Raw genomic sequence first — 26201 nt, forward strand, 5'->3', positions numbered from 1 at the left:
ACAACCACAACTGAGGCCAAAATATTTGTGGCTAAGCAGTTGTTAAGTGAGTTTGCCCCCTTTTATGACCTTTTTGCCACAGTTGTTAAGTGAATCACTGCAGTTGTAAAGTTAGTAACAGGGTTGTTAAGTGAATCTGGCTTCCCCATTGACTTTGCTTGACAGAAGATCGCAAAAGATGATCACATGACCTTGGGACACTGCAATTGTCATAAATACATGCCAGAAATGATGGGTTGCCCCCCGGTTTGGACCGGTTCTATAGAACCGGTAGTAAAACTGGAGGGTGGCTCCGCCCACCGACCCCAATGTCATCAGAATGGTTCTGTGCATGTGCATAAGAGTTACGCAGGCGGCCCGTTGCAAACTGATAGTAAAGGTGAGTAGAATCCTATATGCCAGTTGCCAAGCATTTGAATTTTGATCATGTGACTTTTGGGTATTCTGAGTTTACATTTTTTTCCCTCTGAGCTCAATTTCTCTTCCTAAGAAGTATCAGTATAATACATAAGGAATAAAGTAGACAGCATTTGGCTATGTTCTCATGACATGATTAACAAGGTCAGTGACCCTAGTTTACTTAATTAACTCAGCTTTCTGAGTTGAAAATTGAACAATAAATACCTGGGACAAGTTTACACAACCTGTTAAATTAAACTGTGATCAGTTAGCTTACAATTTAGTTCTGGGACATTATCTACTACGTCCCATTAAAATGTTTGAACTGACCAGCAAGTCTCTCTTTAGAGAATTAACCTATTCCTATGCTTTGGTTTGCAAGCTTTTGTCTTTCCAATGTGTTTGATGACATCTCCCTTCTGTCTATTTATTTATTTCTGTTTATTTCTGTCCAAGTGAACAAGACATGCTCCCAAAGAAAAGTCTTGGTCATAGGAAAGTATGGTAGCCTGTGTGCCTGGGCTAGTATTTAATTTTACAGATAAGGAGAAAGAAGAATATACTGAATGTCCAGCCTGATTTCTGGCAACATTAAAGATTATTAGTCAATCAATAATATGCATTGTGTTAAATATTCTCTTATCTCTTAGCTTCCTGTCCTTATTTTTTCTGTTGGATTTCTATCTTTCATGTCTCAGTAATTATGACTTCACTGGTTCTGACCCCATCCAGTTCTCACTGTGAATAAACTTTTGGCATAGTTTCTGCTGAGGGGGGAAAGACATATTCTACATTTCAAAGTCCACAAAGGCTTTGCGAAAAGTCATGGCATCTAGTTCATATAGAACCTAACATCAGCAGGATTTTTCTTCTCTGGCATCTCAGCTCTTATGAGCAAACAAGTGACTTGGCAAAGATGAACTTTGAAGAGCTCCTGAGGGAAGTTGGAGGCTTTGGGCGATTCCAGATCTTAACACTGCTTCTGCTCTGCCTTCCAAGACTCTTGCTCCCCTTGCATTTCCTGCTGCATAACTTCCTAGCAGCTACCCCAGGACATCACTGTGCCATCCCACATCAGCAACAATTTGCCAATCTTACAAAAGAAGAGGTGCTGATCATCAATATTCCAAGGGATTTTAATGGCGCCTTCAGTTCCTGTGAGATGTTTTCTGAACCTCAGTTTCATCTACTGCTTAACTCCTCCCTTGAACTGACCAATGTATCTGTCCAGGGATGCCAGTATGGATGGACCTATGATCGGTCCCAATTCATTTCCACAATAGCCACTCAGGTAAAACTTCAAATTAGTTTTGAAAATCCATCATAAAAAAGGAAAATGTAATATTAAGGGGTGAGAGAGAAAATGATTGTTATGTTATTCCTCTCCTCACTTTTTCTAAAATCTTTGGTTAGGGCACGTGAGGAATGTATGCATTCTTCTGAGATATATTGGAATTTCATATTTATTTAATTCATATTTCTAGCCGAATGTGCAAGGTTGCACTAATCATAGCCACTCCTTCTTATCTCTCTGTTAATTTACTTGACTGAAATTGTTAGCTACTTAAAAGCAGGGTCCTGTCTGATTTTGTCTAGTCTCCAGAAGATGCTATTCCAGTGATGGCTAACTTTTTTGCCATCACGTGCCAGGAAGGGAGGGTGGGGGGTGTCGCACGTACATGTGCCCACACCCATAATTCTATGTGCCCCGCCCCTGCACATGTGTGTGCGACCCCCCCACTCCCACCTCTCCTGGCACATGATGTCCCAGTAGGCTCATTTTTCTCTCTCACCTGGCTCCAGAGCCTCTCTAGGAGTCTGGGGAGGGTGAAAACGGCCTTCCCCACCCCCCCAGAGACCCACCAGAGGCTAGAAATGGCCTATTTGCCAACTTTGGTGGGACCAGAAGGGTCGTTTTTTGCTGTCCCCAGCCTCCAGAGCCTCTCTAGGAGTCTGGGGAGGGTGAAAACGGCCTTCCCCACCCCCCGGAGGTCCTCCAGAGGCCAAAAATAGCCCATTTGCCAAAGTTGGTCCTACCAGAAGTTGGCAAATGGGTCATTTCTGGCCTCTGGAGGGCCTCCGGGGGTGGGGGGGCATTTTCGCCCTCCGCAGACTCCTAGAAAGGCTCTGGAGCAAGTGAGAGAGAAAAACAGGCCTTCCTTCCCCCCCCCAGGCCCTCTGGAGGAAGGGAAACAACTTGTTTCCCTACTTCTGGTGGGCCCAGAAAGCCTGAAAATCAGATGGCTGGCACGCATTTGAGTGCCAGAGCTGAGCTCACGTGCCCATTGATATGGCTATGTGTGTCATAGGTTCACCATCATGGTGCTATTCCAATCATGTTGCTTCTGGAAAATGTAATTCTCATGCATAAGGAATATACCATGTTCACTCTTGCTCAGTTTCTCATTTCACCAATCTTAAATTTATTTGTCATCTTTCAACCTCAGTTTATGAAAATTCATGCCTATGCACATGTGCCTTTTCACCCAATACATAGAATTTTTGTATATACTTTTCCTTACATACATACCACTGCAGTTTGGGTCCTTTTAATAGGCTGGTCATGTCCTTTGGGCAAGCCCTTAAGAGTATGTGCTGTTATGATATGATATTGTTCCCAGAAAACTTTGAGTGTCTGTATGTGTTTGAGGTAGGGTGAGGGGATATGCTTCCTTTGTGTTCACTGAAAATCTTTCACTTTTGACAAATGACTTAATGGCTGCGTTCACATGACACACAAGACCATAAACTAGTTAACAATTTTAACATGAAACCAGCTCTTGTGGTTCACTTAATTCATTTATTTTATAGAAAATGCATGTCCCAGTCTTCTAATGCATGTACAACATTGAAGGTGAGTTATGGCCGTGCATTGTGTGAGCCCAGAAAATTAGATTAATTCAGTAGACCATATGTCAATTAACTATGAGTTTAGTTTGTTATGAGAACACAATTTATTCTGAGATCTTGCAACAGTTTGGGGGATGGGCATGAAAACCTTTTTGTATAGTGCATTTGTTCTTCATTTGTAGTAAACAATCATTCTTCCATGACAGTCTGAGAGAGTAAATTTCTTACCTGCTGCTCTTCTCCTCCTGTTATCTCCAGCTTATTCTATGGTGTTTTTTTTTTCCTATTGATTTGTCAGTCACCCATTCCCACTGAAGCAACAAGAATCTGAAATGCTCTATTGGTTTCTATCCCATAATTAGAAAAATGCCTGCCAAAGAAATGGAACATGAGATTGGTTGATCCAGAGCAAAGGCTGATTTAATCTAGAATTCTGTTTCTTACAGTGACCAAACTGATGCTTCAAGGAAGTCAATCAACACAGCGTATCTACAATAGATTTCCCCTGCTAGCATCTCTGTACCACCAACAAGGTCATTAGTGGACATAACTCACACTCTTTGAGGAATCTATTCTCCATGGATCTCTAGTGGACTGAACTGAGTGCCCATTTTAAATATTATTAACACACTGCCTAGCAGATTTAATGCCTGATTTACTCAACACTTCAATTAAGTTCCTTAAGTGTTAGAGAGTTAATGGTTTATCATTGCATAGCAAACTTCCTTCCTGGAAAATTATCTGATGCATCTCAGAAGCTTTATGGAAAATAAATTCACTTAAATTTAAAATACCTTCCCTGGCATCTCTAAAAATAGACTGAGTGCCGACCCTTCCCTTATGCTAAAATCAAGACACTGGCAGAAAGTTATTTTGAAGAGTATTAGATGATTATATTATTATTAGTTTGAATGAATGTTATGGTGTTTGGATAATAGTTAAAGAAGGATCATCACCTTGGTTTAACATGTGGAAAGAAAGGCTGCTTCTGCCTATTCTACCAACCAAAATTGGATCTAAACTGCTAATTTAATTTCTAATAAAATGTGGTGATTTCTGTAAAAGTGGCTTTGTATCGGGGGTGGGGGTGGGAATTCAACAGGTTCTGACAGGTTCTGACAGGAAACTTTGAGTAGTTCGGAGAACTGGCAAATACCACCTCTGGCTGGCCCCAGAGTGGAATGGGAATGGATATTTTGCAATATCCTTCCCCCAGGAGTGGGGTGGGATTGGAGATTTTGCAATATCCTTCCCCCAGGAGTGGGGTGGGCATGGAGATTTTACAGCATCCTTCCCCTGCCACGCCCACCAAGCCATGCCCACAGAACTGGTAGTAAAAAAATTTGAATTCCACCACTGCTTTGTATATTTTGTAAGTTGTGACTTTTTGATAATTCCCTGATTTAAAATTCTATAAGTACAGTACTGCTATACAGGGATCTTCAGTGCTCCCCCTTGTGCAAATATAATGAGGGATTAGTGTTCAACAGTTGTCAAGGTGAATGCAGGGGTAGCCTAAGATCTATTGGATTCTGAACCAACTAAGAACATGGTGCCTTCCTCTCATTCTATGTAGAAAAGCCACAGTAGTTGAATATTTAACTAACAGTTAATGTTTCTTCACCACAGACTATGGAGCAGCAGCATCCACAAAATCTGAATGCAGCAGTTTACTTTAGGGATGCAGGAAAGGCTGGATGTGGTTGTCACCTACAAACTCCATTTATTTTACCCTTGCCCAATAACTTCCATTCACTTTGGTGAATGATAGGGCCCGCCGTGGTGATATTGGGATTTCATTATGGCATAATAACATCTACCACCAGAATGGTATCTTAGGATCCAACCCAAAGTTGGAATTATTAATTTAAAATATTTTAAATCTTCATGAATTATCATGAACTTATTGGGCTACTGAAAAAGGAAATCATGAAATGAATGTCTATTTTCCAGTGGGATCTGGTCTGTGAGCATAAAAGCTTGAACCAAGTAACTGCTACTTTCTTCTTCTTCGGGGTGATGTTTGGTGCTGTGATCTTTGGAGACTTCTCTGACAGGTAATTTGGTTTCATTCTTCCATTATTTTACCTAGGTATGTGGGCATTTGAGATGTTGCAACATTCATGTGCAGGCAATACAAATTGCATCAAATATAAAAACACAGCTCTTTTGGTCACCCATTTCAATTTTCAGCCCAACTTTAGAACAGCTTTGCAAAATCCATACTTGCAACCCCATACTAGATAGATAAAAATCTGATTTCCTTTAAAATGAATTTACTCTAAAATAAATTAACAATATTATTGCTAAATGAACAACTCTACCAAACCTAGGGTGTAAAACTCTAGTCAACCACTAGATGGGACCAAATTATTGGTATTTTACTAAATGTTTGCTGCCACCTAGTGGTTGCAGTCTAAGTCTGGCAGTGCTAATATATGAGCCCTTTGTCAGACAAATGATCAGATGGACATTTTTGCAATAGCCAGGAAATAGCTAGATTTTTTTGGAATGCTCCACCAGAGGGAATCTGTTGATGTGAATGTAACTTTCCTCATTCCATCGAACAATGATATATGTGTGGGAATAACAGAAACAGTGTTGGAAACAGACTGATTCAAACAGCAAGGGGAAAGCTAAATGAAACCTAAAGGCAAAAGCTTTTAGGAAGGCACCAGAGCATTCCCCCAAAGATCTATTTGGAGATGAGGATCTAGGCAACTGGTCTTCGTTTACATTCATATTAGAAGATAATTTGGCATCAACCCAGAACCCAGGAGATCATGAGTTCTAATCCTGCCTTAAGCACAAAGTCACTGGACTGACCTTGGGCTAGTTACTTTCTCTCTCAGCTTTAGGAAGCATGCAAAGGCAAATCGTTTCTGAAATTTTGTCAGGAAAACTGCAGGGAATACTCCAGGCTGGAATGGGACAACTTGCTGCCGCCAATTTGCCATGGGCCAACTCCCTGTGTGATAATTCAACAATTCACTTTAATTATTTAAATTAATTAAAACATATTTTAATTTTTGTCATTCACATATCATTTTTCCCTCCTTTTGCATCTCTTTTTAGTGGTTCTATTCCATCATTTCTTCCATATTAGTGTAACTCTTGTCTCACGGTGAGTTGTTCCTTGGCGAGTTGCTTGTGATGAGCTGTCCTAGACTCGCAAGTCACCAGACATCAAGACTGACTCAAAGGCATCTATATATCCATATTATTCTTTTGTAAGCGCTAGACCAAAATGTACTCCCTCCCCATAGTAAAAAATGTTATAGTCTTGAATGATTTTTGTATCCACAGAAAGCACACCTGAGTACATCCTGTCTCTTGACGTGCGCTTGACATTTTATCCCATACTTTTATAAGGGCAGAAGCATGAAGACCTTAGCTTCCAATTTTTCATCTGGGGAACAAGCTCCCATTTGTTCTCAACAATACCTATGAAGGACCAATTACTTAAGTTGCATGAAAAGACTAGCACAGATGTAATGGCACAGTAAATACAAAATAAGTCAAGAACAAATTAAATGGGTAATACCCTTCGACATGCATTTATTTATTTTCATTTATTCAAATGTAATCCATATATTTCCACTTGTGTACATATTCTACAGGAACCTAGTAACTGCTCCAAAATAATTTCTGTGCTCTATTTTTGTTCTTGGGCAGGTGAAAACGGACTTGTTTAAAATACAAGATATTGCTTTTTTGCCATGATAAATATTATTATGTGAAGCTTGTTGTCTAGTGTTGATTCTGCTCCTTGAGCAACTCTTTACTTGCTTGGATAAAAAGAGAACTATTAGCCAATTTCTCTGAAAGGGCAATTTGCAACTCTCATGACCTTTAGTAGGAATCTGGAGATGACTTGCAAGTTACCTCCTTGGTCACAGCAATAATGTTTCTTTCTATGGTTCCTCAGGTTTGGTCGGAAAAGAATGTTCCTGGTGTCCTACTTGGGCACCCTCATCTTTGGGGTACTGAGTTCTGCCTCAGTTTCCTATAGTATGTTCGCAGTGACACGGACTCTGACAGGAATGTCTATCTGTGGACTCTCCATCATCGTGATACCTCTGAGTAAGCCAAAAAGAAGGCCAAGGTGGGCCTTTAAAAAGTAGCTTTGGATAAATCCATTGTGCAAAGGAATTCATGGATAAGAAATATGCATTTGATTTCTGCATGCTTCTTGTGGAAAGAGGAAAGGATCAAGTGTATTGCATGTAGTTATGGATCAGAGGTGTCTGCAGCATATGGTCAAAGGCAGGGGTAGGATTCTACCAGTTCGGACCAGTTTGGGTGAACTGTTAGCTCCGATGATCAGCTGGGAGCGAACCGGTTCTCTCTGATGATCAGATCGGCCTGCCCACCCGCCCCTGTGCTTTACTTACCTTTATCTTCGCAGCTGATTGGCGCAGCAGAGCGAATTGCCATGCCTCAGCTGTATTATTCCCAAGTGGTAACACAGAAGATTAGTATTTTTAAAACTGTGTGCGAGAAGCGCGTGATCACCGAATCAGTTATTAAACTGGCAGTATCCCACCACTGGTCAAAGGGCAAGATGGTGGATATGATTGCAAATAAAGAATAAGTGGAGCTTTGATAGCATTCCCTTATCATGCCCTGCAGATATATAGTATCCTTACAAACTGAAATCTATGAGTGAAAAACAGTGTGATGCAGTCCTCAGTTGCAGGACTGAAAAACACATTCTAAGCCAAGGAAATATACAAAAGCTCCGGGTCCTTTGAATCCCAATTTTGACTTTTCTTGGTGAAATTTATTTATTTATTTATTTTATTTTATTTATATACCGCCCTTCTCCCGAAAGACTCAGGGCGGTGAACAGCCATAATAAAAAGAATGTACAAAAATAGAATTTAAAAGGAGATTAAAATAATTAAATCATAGGCTGAATTTAAAACTCTCATTTTAAAACCAATTTTTAAAACCCCATTAAAACCAAATTAAAATCATTTATCCCATCAGAGCGGCTTGCTGGAATAACAGGGTCTTCACTGCACGACGGAAGGCGCAGAGGTCAGGGATCCTTCGTATGTCCGGGGGTAATTCATTCCAGAGGGCAGGGGCCCCCACAGAGAAGGCTCTGCCCCTGGGGGTCGCCAGTCTACATTGTTTGGCTGACGGCACCCTGAGGAGGCCCTCTCTGTGTGAGCGTACCGGTCGGTGGGAGGCAATCGGTGGCAGAATGCGGTCTTGTAGATAACCAGGTCCTAAGCCATGGATAGATAGGATAACATATGAGGGTTTTCTTAATAGTTGTAAATTCTAAAAAACAACAACAGTGAAGCGCGGGGTGTTTCAAATGTACTCACTGGCCCTAAAAGTTTGCAATTCTTGATATAAAACAAAATCTGAAATCAAATTATAAGCTCAGAACAAGATAAACCAGCAATGAAAACAACCATCTAGAAAAGGAATGCAAGAACTTAAAAAGAAGCTGATCAAGAAAGCTGCAAATCTGAGAAGGACAAATGACATCTCAGTTCCCGGAGAATCAAAGGCTAAGATGAAGGGCTATAAAAATGCATCCTATGTGCTGCAATATCTAGCTTTGTCCTCCTCTTCCAATAAAAGGGAGACCTCTGCGCAGATGGGCCTATTGAGCACTTTTTCTATCTTCTAGGCATGGAATGGGTGGATATAGAACATCGCACCATATCAGCGGTTATAACCAGTCTCTTCTGGAGTTTTGGAAATATGCTTCTTGCTCTGATTGCCTATTTGGTGCGGGATTGGCACTGGCTGCTTCTCACCACCTCTCTTCCATGTATAGTGGGCATCGTCTCCATGCGGTGGGTAAAAATGTTATTTCTCAAAAACTCCTTTGCAAAATCAGGTTAAACTTGTAAAGGAAAAATTGTTTTGTTTTGACTTCGGGCCAAGTCCTAGACCAGTGCGACCAAGATTTGGGGTATTTGAATGGCGGTGAAAGGATTCGTAGTGCTTTTACTGGTGGGACTTTGGAAACACAAAGTTGAAGGCAGCTCATCAGAAGCCAACTTTGTTTCTATGAAAGGGGCAGCATCAGGGATGCGCTCAGGGCAGGGACAAAAAACTCAAGATTGAAGCAATTGAAGCTCCACCCATTTTTAGGTGTGGATTGTTAAAAGAGCAAGAAACGGGTGTTTACTCTCTAGAAAAACCTTCCACAGAAAGTCGGAGCAAAGTACATCAAAGGGATTCACCAACTTTGGCTCGTGGCTTGCAATCTGGAAAAGCCCCAAAATTAAAATATTAAGAGAAGGATGTTAATTTGTGCCTAGCATGTTTGCTATAAACTGAAATGAGTGATCTAGCAGCTTGTCTCAAGTGCTAATGACCCAGTGTTTGACATTTTTAAATAAACGATAACACAGTAATGGTTCACTAAGAACACAAAAACAATCTGGTTGAACAAGAATTAGGCATTGCTCATACAAGTAAGCAGAACATTTTCTTCTGTGGTCTTTTATTTATTTATCTTTTATTTATTTATTAATTTTGTCAAGCATGTATTAGATAACAGATATAAGTATAAACATAATTATGAATATATTTGAATATGAATGAATTTTAGATGTCTGTCAGATGTGCCTCCTTTCAATCCTCAAGAAAGAAAACCCCCGACTCCATTTTCATAGAGAAAGGTACTTTTACTGAGTATGAACTGAATGCAACCAAAGAAAAGCAAGGTCTGAAGCAAAAGGCGCGAAAATTACATATAGAAAGCATCCCCAAAATCCTTCCCCCAACCGTCCAGCGAAAATTATCCAATCCACATTCCCCCCCAAGGGTCATGTGGGGTCCAACGTCCGATGATGCCATCCTCCTGCTATGCCACGACGGTCAACCTTGAGTTGTTATCAGCTTCAAAGAAAACACTGAAAAAAACTTTCTCTTCTCTTTTCCACCAGCTCACTGCATTGGGCAGGGGATTAAACTAGATCTTCAATGTCCCTTCCAACCAGGGGTGGGATTCAGCCAATTTGGACCGGTTCGTGGAACCAGATGTTAATTTTAATCTGGTTCACCGAACTGGTAGTTGCAAGGACTGGCTGACCCCACCCACCCCACCCCACCCCACCCCACCCCTCCCAGGAGTCTCCACGCAGCCCAGTTTGGATGCCGGGTAAGTGCAGGGCCCACACGGAGGCTCTGGGAGGGTGAAAAATGGGCCTACCGGAAGTTCTGGAAGTCCAGAAACGAGCCCATTTCTGGGGGAGGCCATTTTCTCCCTCTTGGAGGCTCAAGGAAAACCTCTGGAGCCTGGGGAGGGTGAAAAACGGGCCTACCGGAAGTACCAGAAGTCTGAAAATGGGCCCATTTCCAGCCTCTGGAGAGCCTCTGGAGCTTGGGGGAGGCCGTTTTTATCCCCCTCTGGAGTTTGGGGGGGTAAAAACAGCCCCCTGTGGTGCAGGAGGCTGAGTAGGCCGTGCCCATCATTGTCACACCCACCCAGCAACCGAGCAGAGAACCAGTTGCTAAAATTTCTGAATCCCATCTCTGCTTCCAATCCTATGATTCCATGAAGATCTCTATCTATCAAGCTCAGGGTGCTTCTATTATTTTAAATAAGCTGGAAGAAACCTATATACATCTGCAAATAGCTTGTTCCTTAGAAAACATATGAAAAGTTTTTTTTTTACATGAGCAAGAAAACATCCAGGCTGCACATTTTCAGATTTATGGGAAGCTTTGATAAAGTTGCTATGATTACAACAAGACAATGTATGTAACTGAATACTTTGGTCAGCTCCATACTTGCCCATCATATTTATGATGAGAATGACATAGCCATACAGCTCGAGGAGTTTTAGCTGGAGCAGTATTTTTCAAACATGGCAACTTTAAAATGTGTGGATTTCAACTCCCAGAATTCCCCAACCAGCATGTTGAGCTGCTGGTTACAGGCAGAGATTATGATCTTTTTTTTTCATCCTTCCCTTTACTAGGTGGCTCTCAGAATCTGCCAGGTGGTTGTTAATTAAAGGGAAGCTGAAAGAAGCTCACAGACATTTAAAAAGATGTGCCAGGATGAACAGAAAGAAAGAATTTGCTGACAAAATAAATCCTGAGGTATGTCAAGACATCAGTACCTAAAAACTCAAGAGATGAAACTGATCCCTCCCCAATTCCCCCAACTGCTATGAAGATAGGATGGACAAATGAGTCATGGGCTATCCATTCCTTTATTAAACTTGGATTCCTCCCCCCCCCTTTTTTTCATTCTCCATTCCATTTGGATTTGGATATTAGTAATTTTAGATATTTTTTAAAATAAGGTTGATTTTTAAAATGTGTAATTTTTAAAATTGTTGTCTAACCATGAACAACAAACTGAGCAAATACACATTTCTACAAAACATTATCTTCCCCATTTGGATGATATATTATATTCCCATGTATTTGAAACTACGTGGATCAAATAAGTAGATTTATAGCTCTACAAATAATTTTGCAAATGCAGATTTAATATGTGTTTGTTTTTTGATAAAACATTTATGTTCTTATTTCTTGGTTATTTTATTTCATAAAATACTTATTTCATAAGTGGCTGCTCTAAAACTCAACTTCCCTTTCTCAGAGCTTACTCAAGACTGCAGCAATGATAAGCCAGAAGTCAGATGGGAACTATTCCTACATCAGTCTTTTCCGAACACCAATGCTGAGAAGGATTTCCTTTTGCATGGCAGCTGTGTGGTGAGGCACACTTCTTGAGTTCTCTTGGACATTTTTTGCCCTGCTGGGGTCTTATTCTGGGGTATCTTTGTACATCTCTTCATCTCTTTACCCTTCAGGTTTGGAGCAGCTTTTTGCTATTATATCATTAGCATGAACATCACTGGTTTTGGCCTGGGAATGTATATGACCCAGTTTGTCTTTGGGTTCATTGAGGTTCCTGCCAAGCTCCTTGTTTTTGTTATGGTAAATCGAATTGGACGAAGGAAGAGCCAAGCCTGGGCCCTGATCATAAGTGGGTTATGTATGGGAATCAACATTATAGTCCCAACATGTAAGTAGTTTTAGTTAGTTAGAGTTTCATCTCTCTCTCTCTCTCTTTCTCTCTCTCTCTCTCTTTCTTTCTCTCTCCCTCTCATGTTTCTCAAATTCAACATGAACTTCAATTCTCAGAATACCCCTGACAACAATTTAAAGTTGCTGAGGTTGAGAAACACTGATCTATCTCACATATCTGGGGACTGGTCACTCCAGCAGGGGTGATTGAGTAAATATTACTGAAATTAATTTCTCCAAACAAATTTTTACTCAAGAGAGCAACTTTCCCCAACAAGATGACCTCCAATTCTGGACATAATATCCAGTGGAATATCCATTTAAATAATTTAACAACCGGTTCTCTGCCCTAATGACTAGCTGGTAGGCGTGGCTGGGTTTTCATGTGACTGGGTGGGCGTGGCCAACTCGATGTCACTCACCTTGCCTTGCCACGCATGGCCCCACCTCACCCCTCCCCTCCCAGCCACTCCTTGTCATGCCCGTCCTCACCTCGCCTGTCCTCTCCTTGACTTATGACCACAATTGAGCCCAAAATTTATGTTGCTAGGAGAGAGAAATTTATTAAGTTAATTTTGCCCCATTTCACAACTTTTCTTGCCACATTTGTTAAGTGAATCACTGCAGTTGTTAAATTAGTAACATGGCTGTTAAATGAATCTGGCCTCCCTATTGACTTTGCTTGTCAGAAGGTTGCAAAATGAGACCACATGACCCTGGGAGACTACAACTGTCATAAATATGAGACAGTTTTCAACTATCTGAATTTTGATCATGTGACTGTGGGGATGCTGCAACGGTCGTAAGTCACTTTTTTCAGTGCCATTGTAACTTTGAATGTTCACTAAATTAACTGTTGAAAGTCAAGGATTAACTGTACAAAAATACAAAAAGCTTCTTTGCTTGCAGAAAGCTGCCCTATATACCAATCTTTAGATTAGAAATGGCAGAATACACACTGAAGATCAATGACAGTCACAGCCATCATGGAAACCTAAACCTTTTTTCCGAATATGTTCCTTTTCATCAGCAATACCTGCAACCCAGAGTTACAAATCAGGCAGGGTTCCAGAGCACCTTGAGGAATTAGAATAATTAAAATGCAACGATGACTATCAATAACTATCAGCAGCCAACTCTTGCTCATAAAGTGAAACCATTTAGCAGAGAGGTCATTTAACCTCTCCAGAAAGTGGGTGGGCACACTTGGGCTACAAAATGCTGAGCTAAAGAGACAAATTAATGAAGTATATAGGGGACCCAGGTTCAAGTCTCTGGCCTCCCAAGCTTGTCAGGATCACAATAAAAGTAGCAGAAATCTAAATAAACTTCAAGCCTTGTGCCATGTTACTAAGCCTTATTATCATGAGAGAAAACTAAAATGAATTGGAGGGCGGATCCACACCTCTACCTCCTATTTTTTAAAAATCTTATCAGTAAGCAATCATGTGCCTAGACCACTCTGAAGCAATGCAAGAGATTCCTCTCCCAAAGGTGCTTTTTCAAGAGGCAACTGGACTTTCTGGAAACCAAGGAAGTCCAGTTGCCTCTTGAAAAAAGCACTTTTGGGACAACCATGACCTAGATGACTGAAGAATCCCCATAGATAAGAGACTCCTGTGCTCACTGAACTGACAAAGCACCCTTTCCCACCCAGGAGAAGCAATCCTTAGATCCATTTACACCACTTAAAGGTACTGGATGGTCTCACTCACCTCACAAGATATCCTGAGGCAGGGATGGCTAACCTTTTCCGGACCAAGTGTCCAACCCACCCGAACCCCCAAAATTCAATGCGTGCATAGTCATGCGCATGTGCCCCGTCTCCCTGTGCATGTGTACGTGGCCCCCCACATGCCCTCTGTTCCCTGCGCATGTGCGGAAGAGACCCGAAGACCAGCTGGTCGGCGGGAGGTGCACACATGGCAGAGCTGAACTGGGGTGACAGCTTGTGTGCCCACAGAGAGGGTGCTGCATGCCACCTTTGGCACGCATGCCATAGATTCACCATCACGGTCCTAAGGGAATCATCCAGATTTAAGGAAAGATCACATGCCCCCAGAAAGGTAGTAAAAAAATCAGAGTACCAAGCTTGCATCCTGCCTCTTGGAAGTACACCCGAAAAGGACAGTGCCAGGAACCAGTAAAGCAGTTTAAAAAAACTTAAAATAACCCTTCCCCTTTAAGAAAGTCAAGCCCCCAAAGGGAAAAAAACCTCAGGAGAAGCTCAGGCTACAGAAAGTCTGGGTGTACTGCCAAGAACCATTAGTTGCTACAATGTAACAAGACTTAACCATAGCGGCAGTTTCTGAAAACACTTAAGCAGGGCAATAAAGAGAAGGATTAGGCTAGAAACAACACACAGAGGCATACCAGAATGTCTCCTTCCTGCCCTCCTGACAGGATTAACTCTGTAAAGTGGGAAAAACAAAAGGCTGTTTCTTCCAACAGCCGGTTCACCAAACTGCTAACCAAAAAGTTAGCTAGAGGTTCTCCCAAACCGGTGCAAACTGGCTGAATCCTACCACTGATAATATCTGAAAGATATCAGATGCAATTAAGACAAGTAAGAAACTGTGTACAAAGGGAGGGCCTTTAGATCATGTTGAAATTCATTTCAAATCCATTCAAGTCCATTTCAAATTTATTGATTTTAAGGGTAGAACTATTGCCTTTTAGATATTTTTTGCTGGATACAGCAGACTAGCTGCATTATTCCATACCTGTATTTGCATATTTATCTCAGGTAATTCTCAATCAAATACAATTAATATTGATTTTGAAAAAGTGATTCATTTCACATTTTCTGACAGCATCCACATCACTCATTACCTTTAAACTCAGTGTCTTTTGTAGATCATCAGATCAGAGGAGGAGGTTTGAGTGACTTTGCTGAAATTTTAAATGAAAACAAAATGCTTTTTCAAAGATTTCTGATGCTATAGCTTTAGTGGCAAAATTTATATTTTGTCACACATTATCCGTGTCAGGATAGTGACTTTTAGGGTAAGTTTACAGGATATATTAAAACCTCTCTTAGTTGTTCTCAGCTCATGCCGAGCTCAGTTGTGTCAAGATTATTTGGGTGAAAGCTTTCACGTCACCTCAGCTTTTGAGTCTAGAAAATGCAGCCCACACCACAAAGGCAACCCTCCCAGCTTCAGGCTCTAAATGTGCAAAAGGATTATTGATGTGGTGAAGCAAGCAAATGGTTGGTCTATATCTATAACTACTCACATAGGATGAATATGGTCAGCTTTCATTGTAGCATAGTGTTTCTTAAACTTGGCAACTAAGACATGTGGACTTCAACTCCCAGTATTTCTCAGCCAGCAGTTTTAGGAGTTAGTCCATACAGTATGTCTTAAAGTTGCCAAGTTTGTTGTAGACTGAAAAGTCCCATTTCTGTCTTCTCAGGCAACAAATGCTAGGGTCAGTTAAACATTGGTGGTAATGACACAGTATGAACTCGTGCTTCCCAAGATGTCAACTGTACCCTGTTTCTCATCCTAGCTCAGGGGATTTTGCGTTCAGTGATTGCCATCATAGGCAAAGGATTTTCTGAAGCTTCCTTCACTGTACTCTTCTTGTATTCTTCAGAACTCTATCCCACCATTCTTAGGTAAGAAGGAGATGCTTTCGAGATGAATAATTGGTTGCATTTATCAAATGATGGATCAAGAAGAACTTGGTCTGACTGAAAAGAGCTACTGCTATTTCCTACAATCCTAGATCCTGGTGTGTGCATACCCTTCCTCTAATACCTTTTAAAAATTTGCTTTTCCGCATTTAAGATCATGCAAGGCCATTTGGGGCCTGAAACTGCAGGGCTGAATAATCACCTCACCACCTAATCAATTAAAAACCCTTTTCTTTCAGAACTATTATTTTTAATTGAAACAGAAATCGCTTAATGATTGAATTCAATTGTTTTTACTTAATGGTGGCATAAAAAAAACTTCAATGAGCAATTGTGTATGCATTTGGATTAAGTATATTATCAAACCTCTTAATATCAGGATGTATTTACCTTCTCTTGTTAGCTTGCTCCTCTTATAATGTGTACTGTGTTCTTAATAGATAAAAAGAGGGATGCAGATGTGGACTTAAAGCCAACCTATCATTTGTGTCCCTTGAATTCAGCTTCCAACCTCTTTTTGATTGCTTTCTGCCTTTGCTTCTAGACAGAGTGGACAAGGATACTGTTCCTTCATAGCCCGTCTAGGGGCATGTGTGGCTCCACTTGTCTTCCTGTTGGATAGCATATGGAAGCCTCTGCCCCAAACAGCATCTTTTGCCATGGCAGTGCTGTGTGGTTCATCAGCCTTCTTTCTCCCAGAGACCCGAGGCATCCGCCTGCCAGAAACAATAGAGGACATTGAAAAACAAAGGTATGAATGGGATTCCCCAAGAATTAGGAAACCGTATGGCTTGCTAAGGGATGCAGTGGCTCAGTGGCTAAGACGCTGAGCTTGTTGATCGAAAGGTCGGCAGTTCAGTGGTTCGAATTCCTAGTGCTGCGTAATGGGATGAGCTCCCATTACTTATCCCAGCTTCTGCCAACCTAGCAGTTTGAAAGCATGTAAAAAATGCAAGTAGAAAAATAGGGACCACCTTTGGTGGGAAGGTAACAGCGTTCCGTGTGCCTTTGGCATTTAGTCATGCCGGCCACATGACCACGGAGATGTCTTCAGACAGTGCTGGCTCTTCGGCTTTGAAATGCAGATGAGCACTGCCCCCCTAGAGTCGGGAACAACTAGCACATATGTGCAAGGGGAACCTTTCCTTTATCTTTATGGCTTGCTAAAACCTTCACATTTTTAAAACAGAGCTCAGTTTCTTCCCATCAATTTATGGATTTTTAAAATGTTTTAAGAAAAAGCTTATTTGAAGAGTCATAAGCATATTTGTATAAAATGTGTTTTATATACAGAAAGATGTACATATCTATACAATTTTCCTAGTTTCCAGATGTGTTAGCATTTGTTTTTGGTATTTTATCTTCCCTAACTTGGGACAAATTCTTTGATTAAGAATTGCACCTAAAACTAGAAATGCCCCAACCAGTAGATAATTGCATAACTTAACAGCATTTGAGTTCACATATTGATTAAGGAAGTTAAAGTCTGTTAAACTTAAACATAAAGGTTAGTATTGGAGATGGTAGGAATTGGATATTTTAGTGAAGTTCTAAATGTAGATTACTTTCCATTTGTCCATCTAAGAGGATCTAATATTAATAATACTAATAAATATTAGTATTAGAAAGAAGATCCTGAGCATTATTTACTGGCACCTAATTCCAAAGTTTCGTAAAGTTTACTGGACTAAGCTATATAATAATATGAGTAGTTCCCAATAAAGTATAGGAATGTGTTGGGTGTCTGTATAGAGGTACATAATGCACCATCTGATCGTATCAGAGGTATCTGAAAAACACCAACATTTCTTTTGGGATACTCCTTATGGGATAAACTTTCTGGCCTTTGTTATTTTCCTTCAGTCAATTTTTTTTCAAACAGCATCAATCTTCCCCCTTCGCTTATTTAATTATAGCTCGAAAGGGAAGAAAAATCTGCATGGAGACACACCTGAAGTTGCACCTCTCCAATTATCACAAAATTGACCTGCTGAATGGTTAGGTAAGTGAAGCTGCAGAAATAGGTGAAGTAGCAACATTAGCTTGAAGGTCTTAATTTTTACACTACAATAATCTGAATAATAGAGCTTTCTTTTGTATGATTCCTTAGCAGGCAAGCAAAGCTTTGGTAGTGGTACAATTCAAATAATTTAACAACCGGTTCTCCCAGGGTCAGGTTGGCTGTTGTGGGAGGCGTGGCCCATCCCTGTCCTCCAGCTCTGCCGCATATGCGGGATGAGCCTCCAGTGATGGCCAACCTGACTCTGGGTGAACTGGTTGTTAAATTACGCCTCCCCTCAATCAAAGTAGATCCTGGGTGCTGCGCTGCAATGGAGAAATGGGCAACGGAGTAGCCGACACAAGGGAAGGAGGAAGGAAAGCGACCTTCTCCTTCACTTTCACTGGCCTCTCCGTTGCCTATTTCTCCATTGCAGTGCAGCACCCAGGATCTACTTTGATAGTGTGAGGGGGTGGGGTGGGGGTAATTTAACAACTGAATAATTTAACAACCAGTTAATTTAATTAAACCAATTAATTTAATTAACAATCAGTGCGAACCAGCGTAATCCCAACACTGATTTGGTGGATGTTGAATCTCCAGATCAGATGCTTTATTGTCATAAATCTCTTCCAACTGGCATTCTCCAGGAGAGATGGGAACTTAGCAATATGCAGTCCATACTTCAAAAAGAAGACCAGAGCCTTTGGGAATGTGGGTGATAAAAATAAATAACTAATAAATTTAACTAATAAATAACTAATAAATATATAAGTAATAAATAAAACAAACAAGTATCCAATAAAGTTATGTAGGGTGTTCCTTTATTATTCAACCATACCATACAGGTAGTCAGTCAGACCTAACATCCTCCATTTTGTTGCACAAAATGCCTTTAAAAACCAAAACAGAATTTATTTCCCATGAAAAGCTGTTTTTTTAATTAATTCCAAAATTTTATTGTAAAAGATTCAATATTCCAATTTTATCTGGATCCCGAGTCCATTTATAACTTTCTAAAATCAAAATCTTATTCTGCATTTTCCTGTTTATTTCAGATTCTTTACATTCTTAAATTTATGATTAAAATTTTCTTTCATTGGGGATTAAAGGCAAATTCACCCAGCATTTTCCAACTTGTCATTCCAAAGGTCTCTAATAGCATAAAAGTAGTTAATGAGCAATTTCCAAAAGTGGTTAGAAAATGAGATTTGCTAACTTAGTGTCCTTTAGTGTTGCCAGCTAGATGACTGATCCCATTAACTCCCAGCACTTAAACCCACAGAAACCCGCTATCCTGTGGTTTCCTCTTCAGGAGCAGCCATCTAGAGAACATATGCTGGATCTCTCTTTTTCCTCTCCTTATCTGGAAAGGTTCCAAGAAATCATTCTTCTCACTGATTCCTAGATCTTTACCATGGTTATTGGCTCTGTTTTGGCAGAGCCATCTTCAATCCTCCCCTGGACTGAAGCCTTTTCTGCTTGTGTTCATTGCAATGCTGCTCTCTTCAAAAGCAAATCCATCACTTTACAAAGACTTATATTTTGGGAAGGGGGCTAAAATAATAGATTAAGAATGAAGCATGTCAATCTAGCAAAAGTGAACCCCATTAAGTTCAACAAGATTGATTTGTGTTAGTAAATGTGCTGAAGAATCAATTCAACACTCTGAAGAAACAAATATATGTGATAATTTCTTCCCAGTTTACTAAATGTCTGTAGAGAATCTCAGTCATCCAGGTCATGGTTGTCCCAAAGGTGTTTTTTCAGGAGGCAACTGGACTTTTTTGTTTTTTCTTTGAAAATGTTTTGCTTCTTATCCAAGCTGAATGAAGAAGCTTCTTGGATGAGAAGCGAAACGTCTTCAAAGAAAGAACAAGAAAGCCCAGTTGCCTCATGAAAAAGCACCTGTGGAATTCCCAGTTTATTGTACTTATTTCAATTAAATCCCAATATCTCTTTAGCCATGTTTAAAACACACACACACACACACACACACACACACTCCTTACAAATTTCCAATATGCTATTACTTACACATACTTTGAGAAGGAGACTATTTTGAATACCCTGGGATTGGTATGTGATTTAACCTTTTCTCTTATTAAACTGGACAGCAGGAATAACATGCCTCCTTCAGTTTCAGTATTCTCACAAGATATAAATATTCTCAGCTGGTATCTCATGAAATTTTGCCAATTTATTTGTAGGTGGGAAGAGAAACTGATCCACCGCATGATACCCAGAATGGGAAAGGATTGCCCAGAATGGGAAAGGATTGCATTTTCTTCTCAGTTGATGGATAAATGGAGCAAACAAATACTACATCAGAACAATAGTTCAGCTGCCTCTTTCCACTACTGAATTATGTGCCAGCAGCAGACCAGTACCGAGAAGTACCAAAAGTCCTGAAGGATCAACTTGAGCAGGCTAAGAAGGCCTATATGTTTTGTGAGAAGTTTTACATCCCAATATATTTTGCTGACTGTAACTGATAGGAGGTATTCCTGTAGAAAAAGGATTAGAGAGTCTTGCTGCCATTATTTCTGCATTCCTGAAATGTCAGGTTTTTCAACCCGTTAACCTATGGATCAAATTAACCCTGAGGCCTACATGTTACTGTTTCCCTCCTCATTGTGCTTCCACCTAACATCCCTTTGATCTTTGCTAGTCTTTCATCCTCCTTGTCACCCTGCTTATATGCCTGCAGTGTGACTGCCTCTTTTGCTGGCTGAAGGCCAGGTAGAATATGAAGTGACTCACATTCTGGGACTTTTACTGATGCCAATGAAAGTTACACTATTTGTCCAACTTGGTGGGAAATACGCTGAGAGATTTTTCTGGTGAATAAGTATACTATATATCAGTCTAGAATGGCCTTGTCGATTACTCTGTTAAAGCCAACTGCCGACACTTTTTCCTGGAGATCTGGCTCAGTTTGTCTTCTAATACTTCTCTTATCTTCTCCTTTGAAGACTGTTTGTCCTGCATCTTATTTCTGTGTGTGTAAAACCTGGACATTTGAGTTCTTACTATCTTAAACAGATAAGAACAACCATTTGTGAGGTTCAGGCTGTGTGTTTCTGTTGAGCCTACTGGTTGCTACTGAACCTACAGAGCCTAGGCCAGTGATGGCTAACCTTTTTGTCATCACGTGCCGGGGGGGAAGTTCGCGTGCATGCTCACCCCCATAATTCTATGCACCCCGCCCTGCGCATGCGTGCGTGACCCCCCTTTCCCTCCCGCTCCTGGAACATGATGGCCTGGTAGGCCCGTTTTTCTTTCTCACCTGGCTCCAGATCCTATCTATGCATCTCGGGAGGGCAAAAACAGCCTTCCCCACACCCTCCGGAGGCCCAAAACGGCCCGTTTCCCAACTTCTGGTTGCACAGGAAGTGACTTTTTTGCTGTCCCCAGCTTTCAGAGCCTCTCTAGGTGTCTCTAGGTGTCTCTTTTTGCTGGGGACAGCAAAAAATGTCACTTCCTGTGACATTGGGAAATGGGCGGTTTTGAGCCTCTGGAGGGACTCCGAGGGGGGTAGGGAAGGATGTTTTTACCCTCCCCAGATGCATAGAGAGGATCTGGAGCCAGATGAGAAAGAAAAACGGGCCTCCTCCCACCCCAGGCCCACTGGAGGCACGAAATAGCTTGTTTCCCTACTTCTGGTGGGCCCAGAAGCCCCAAAAATCAGCTGGAGCTGAGCTGACAAGCTCACTGATATGGCTATGCGTGCCACCTGTGGCACGCATGCCATAGGTTCACCATCACAGGGCTAGGCTGTTGTATGAGATGCCTCTTCCTGGTTCTTGTTTGAGGAGGCATCTTGAGATCAGGCCATGGCACACACATACACAACAGATAAAGCAACATATTATAATATGAAATATCTTGTAAGATAAATGGGAAAGTCCAGAATGTTATTTGAGATACAGGATGTCTATATCTCTTCAAGTGCTCCCTAAAATCCTTTAATTTGTCTTTCAAATTAAGGCTCTGCTTCTGTGTCTCCTGATTGGAGGCCTGAAAGTTAATTTATACTGATTTATTTCTATTTAATTATATTAGGGACCTGTGGGACTTTTAGCACACTGGAGCATGAAGGTACACCATAGAGAGTTGCATTTTAAGAGGCTTTCTATAACTTGAACCTTTTAAATTGCGTGTTTTCATTTTCCATTCATAAGAGTAGGCTGGTAACAACTATTTGCTTACATTAGGAATGTTAGACACAACCTACTCACTTACTTAAATGAGAAAACCAAATCTTATACTGAGGAAATGCTGCATCACAGGCAGCATTATAGCCTTAACTGTACAGTCCTTAAGAAGGAATCCCACTGCTATCTTTTAGAGTGCTAATAATAAATCACTTCGGCTGTGATCTTCATGTGTACTACCCAGCAGAGGGCAGCAAAAATCTACATTTGAATAAATAGTAAAAGACACCTGAGAAACTGTACATGTGCTGAATTCTTATAGGGTAGGTGGATTTCCTTGCTTCCCTATGATATCACAAGTTCCTATTTAAAGAAACAATACATTGTTGATTATATGAAGAAACTACAAGCAAGAAAGCTCCAGTATTATTCCCAGAAACTCCTGCAGCTTGGACACAAAACAATGATGGAACAGGTTAGGTACTTGGGTGGAGGAGCAGCGGAAAATCTCAGGGTTCTTAGATGGGAGTGATGAAAAAAACATCTTGGAAGATGGCAAAGACAAATGACTTTTGTATTTTTGCTCAGAAATACTACTACTGCCAGGAGTTCAGCTTGATTTAGAGCAATCTCTACCTTTTCTTTCTTTAAAGAGTTGAAAGCAGGAGATCATGTGCCAACTTCCCTCAAGAACTGTTTTCTGCTTGAAGGCTGCCCAGACTAGTTGGAAAAAAATGACACTAAGAAGGGAGGAGGAGTCTGGAAATTGCCCAGCTACAGTCAGGTCCAGAAATATTGGGACATCGACACAATTCTAACATCTTTGGCTCTATACACCACCACAATGGAGTTGGAATGAAACAAACACAATGTGCTTTAACTGCAGACTGTCAGCTTTAATTTAAGGGTATGTACATCCAATTCAGGTGAACGGTGTAGGACTTACAGCAGTTTGCATATGTGCCTCCCACTTGTTAAGGGACCAAAAGTAATGGGACAGAATAATAATCATAAATCAAACTTTCTCTTCTTAATATTTGGTTGCAAATCCTTTGCAGTCAATCACAGCCTGAAATCTGGAATGCATAGACATCACCAGACGCTGGGTTTCATCCCTGGTGATGCTCTGCCAGGCCTCTACTGCAACTGTCTTCAGTTCCTGCTTATTCTTGGGGCATTTTCCCTTCAGTTTTGTCTTCAGCAAGTGAAATGCATGCTCAATGGGATTCAGGTCAGGTGATTGACTTGGCCATTGCATAACATTCCACTTCTGTCCGTTCAAAAACTCTTTGGTTGCTTTTGCAGTATGCTTTGGGTCATTGTCCACCTGCACTGTGAAGCGCTATCCAATGAGTTCTGCAGCATTTGGCTGAATGTGAGCAGATAATATTGCCCGAAACACTTCAGAATTCATCCTGCTGCTTTTGTCAGCAGTCACATCATCAATAAATACAAGAGAACCAGTTCCATTGGCAGCCATACATGCCCACGCCATGACACTACCACCACAATGCTTCACTGATAAGGTGGTATGCTTAGGATCATGAGCAGTTCCTTTCCTTCTCCATACTCTTCTCTTCCCATCACTCTGGTACAAGTTGATCTTGGTCTCATCTGTCCATAGGATCTTGTTCCAGAACTGTGAAGGCTTTGTTAGATGTTGTTTGGCAAACTCTAATCTGGCCTTCCTGTTTTTGAGGCTCACCAATGGTTTACATCTTGTAGTAACCCTCTGTATTCATTCTGGTGAAGTCTTCTCTTGATTGTTGACTTTGAAACACATACACCTACCTCCTGGAGAGTGTTCTTGATCTGGCCAATTGTTGTGAAGGGTGTTTTCTTCACCAGGGAAAGAATTCTTCGGTCATCCACCACACTTGTTTTCCGTGGTCTCTCGGGTCTTTTGGTGTTGCTGAGCTCACCGGTGCATTCCTTCTTTTTGAGAATGTTTCAAACAGTTGTTTTGGCCACGCCTAATGTTCTTGCTATCTCTCTGATGGGTTTGTTTTGTTTCTTCAGCCTAATGATGGCTTGCTTCACTGATAGTGACAGCTCTTTGGATCTCATCTTGAGAGTTGACAGCAACAGATTCCAAATGCAAATAGCACACTTGAAATGAACTCTGGGCCTTTTATCTGCACATTGTAATTGGGGTAATGAGGGAATATCACACACCTGGCCATGGAACAGCTGAGAAGCCAATTGTCCCATTACTTTTGGTTCCTTAAAAAGTGGGAGGCACATATACAAACTACTGTAAGTCCTACACCGTTCACCCGAGTTGGATGTACATACCCTCAAATTAAAGCTGACAGTCTGCAGTTAAAGCACATTGTGTTTGTTTCATTCCAACTCCATTGTGGTGGTGTATAGAGCCAAAGATATTAGAATTGTGTCGATGTCCCAATATTTATGGACCTGACTGTATGAGCATCTGGCAATAATCTCAGCAACAGACACACAACTCTCCTGTTCAAGCTCTTTTCCGTGTCATTCTTCCCCAACTGGCATCCCTATGTTGGAAGAAATATCCTTCTGGGTTCTGCTCCAAGTGGGGAAAAAGACACTGGAAACATGGAGACTGCTTGGAAAGATGGTTTAATGGTGGACAGGATCACATGGCTTGAGTTCCTGAACAGAAAAAAGCCGAGATACAGCGAGTCCTCAGGTTTTATGCTTTCTCTGGCTTTGAACTTCCTGGGGCCAAGGAAGAGTATCCTGATTGGTTGTCAGACTCCCAGGGAGTGGGGGTCTTAGTTAGCCTTGCTGGCTGATGTAATCTTCCCAGGTGCCATGTGGTGAGTTTCTGTCCTAGATGGGTTCCATTGTGTCAGTTTCTGTTGCTATTGTGTTGCAGATGGGTCCTATTGTCAAAGACTGAGTTTCTGCCTCTGGCCCATTAACAAAGGGGGGGGGAGGCAGGAAGGTGGGAGTTGCTTTGTCTTTAAAACATGTTTCTCCATTTCTCAACCAGGGAAACATAATATTCTGCCTTTTTAGTATTTCCTAAAATATTTCATTCTTCTAGGAAAAGGGGTGGGTGCTAACTTCCTACACATACATATGAATTAGCTGACACTGAAATTATGCTAACCTCTCAAAACAGAGAGCGTGGCATTCTGTGATCCTAGAAAGTGGAAATGACATTTCATCTTTAAAGGACAAAGGCTTCTTTCAGCAGAAAAGAGATGCTGTAAGAGGCCCTTCCAAAGAGAATGTTCCAATGGTTGTACTGGCTTTTTAATCCTCTTATACAAGGAGATTTTCCCTATGCCAGGGGTGTTAAACTCAAGGCCTGTGGGCCAGATCCAGCCAGCAGGGTGCTTAGATCTGGCCTGCGGGGCCACCCTGGAAACAGCGAAGGACCAGCCCGCGGTGCCTCTGCCAGTGAAAATGGGCTCCCAAACTCTGTTTTCGGCTGGGACAGCATCCTGCAACCCTCTGCCAGTGAAAATGGAGCTCGGGAGGCCATGTGGTATGTGGCTCTCCTGAGCTCCATTTTTGCTGGCAGAAGGTTGCAGGAGGCCGTCCCAGCCGAAAACTGAGATTGGGAGCCTGTTTTCGCTGGCAGAGCACTTGGGCCACCACAGGTGCCCCTGACATGAGTGATGTCAAGCTGACCATGCCCCCCCTGGGGTCAAACACAACCCTGATGCAGCTCTCAATGAAATTGAGTTTAACACCCATGCCCTATTCAATATCCATTAACTAATTAACTATTCAGGCACAAATAATTTTGTAACATTTTAAAAAGAAAAGAAGTGGAGCAGGATCCTGTTTATGTTCTACCAGGAATATTAGAATGCTAGCAGTGCTTTCTTCCATCCTTTCTAAGGTGGGTAAATTGAGGACCCAGTTTGTGGGGGCAATAAGCTGACTTTGTATAAATATACAAAAGTATGAAGGCTATTGCTTAACGCACTGTAAGCCGCCCTGAGTCTCCGGAGAAGGGCGGCATATAAATCAAATTAAAAAAAAAAAGTAGACATGAAGGATTTCTCTCTTGTGCCTTTACCTTTTTCAAAAAATATGCCCTGCTTCCTCCTGTCCCAGAGCCTTTTTTCCCCACGCTTAGCAAAGTGCAACTTAATTGCTTTTCTTTGTTCTTGTCTTTTGTCAGCCCAAGTATTGTTTC

The 26201-nt window shown here is 41.3% G+C and overlaps 1 protein-coding gene across 1 annotated transcript; it reads left to right on the top strand.

Annotated features, from left to right (window-relative positions):
• The first annotated feature begins 1315 nt into the window (after positions 1–1315).
• On the top strand, positions 1316–17896 carry SLC22A7 (solute carrier family 22 member 7). The gene is made up of 10 exons (XM_070948225.1): positions 1316–1690; positions 5203–5306; positions 7178–7332; positions 8900–9068; positions 11208–11331; positions 11840–11955; positions 12054–12268; positions 15784–15892; positions 16455–16661; positions 17827–17896. The coding sequence occupies exons 1-10, from the start codon at positions 1316–1318 to the stop codon at positions 17894–17896; spliced, it is 1644 nt and encodes a 547-aa protein (XP_070804326.1).
• Positions 17897–26201: the final 8305 nt, after the last annotated feature.

Source organism: Pituophis catenifer, unplaced genomic scaffold, assembly GCF_029215685.1.
Source record: "Pituophis catenifer annectens isolate HBS135680 unplaced genomic scaffold, rPitCat1.0.hap2 SCAF_1, whole genome shotgun sequence".
Classification (NCBI taxonomy): Eukaryota; Metazoa; Chordata; class Lepidosauria; order Squamata; family Colubridae; genus Pituophis; species Pituophis catenifer.

What these genes read in the sequence shown, in the direction of transcription:
- SLC22A7 (XM_070948225.1), top strand. Translation starts at nt 1,316, where the DNA reads ATGAACTTTGAAGAGCTCCTGAGGGAAGTTGGAGGCTTTGGGCGATTC. An exon ending in CATCATCGTGATACCTCTGA is followed by an intron (nt 7,333 to 8,899) that starts GTAAGCCAAAAA and finishes TCTATCTTCTAG; the next exon opens with GCATGGAATGGGTGGATATA. An exon ending in CTGACAAAATAAATCCTGAG is followed by an intron (nt 11,332 to 11,839) that starts GTATGTCAAGAC and finishes TCCCTTTCTCAG; the next exon opens with AGCTTACTCAAGACTGCAGC.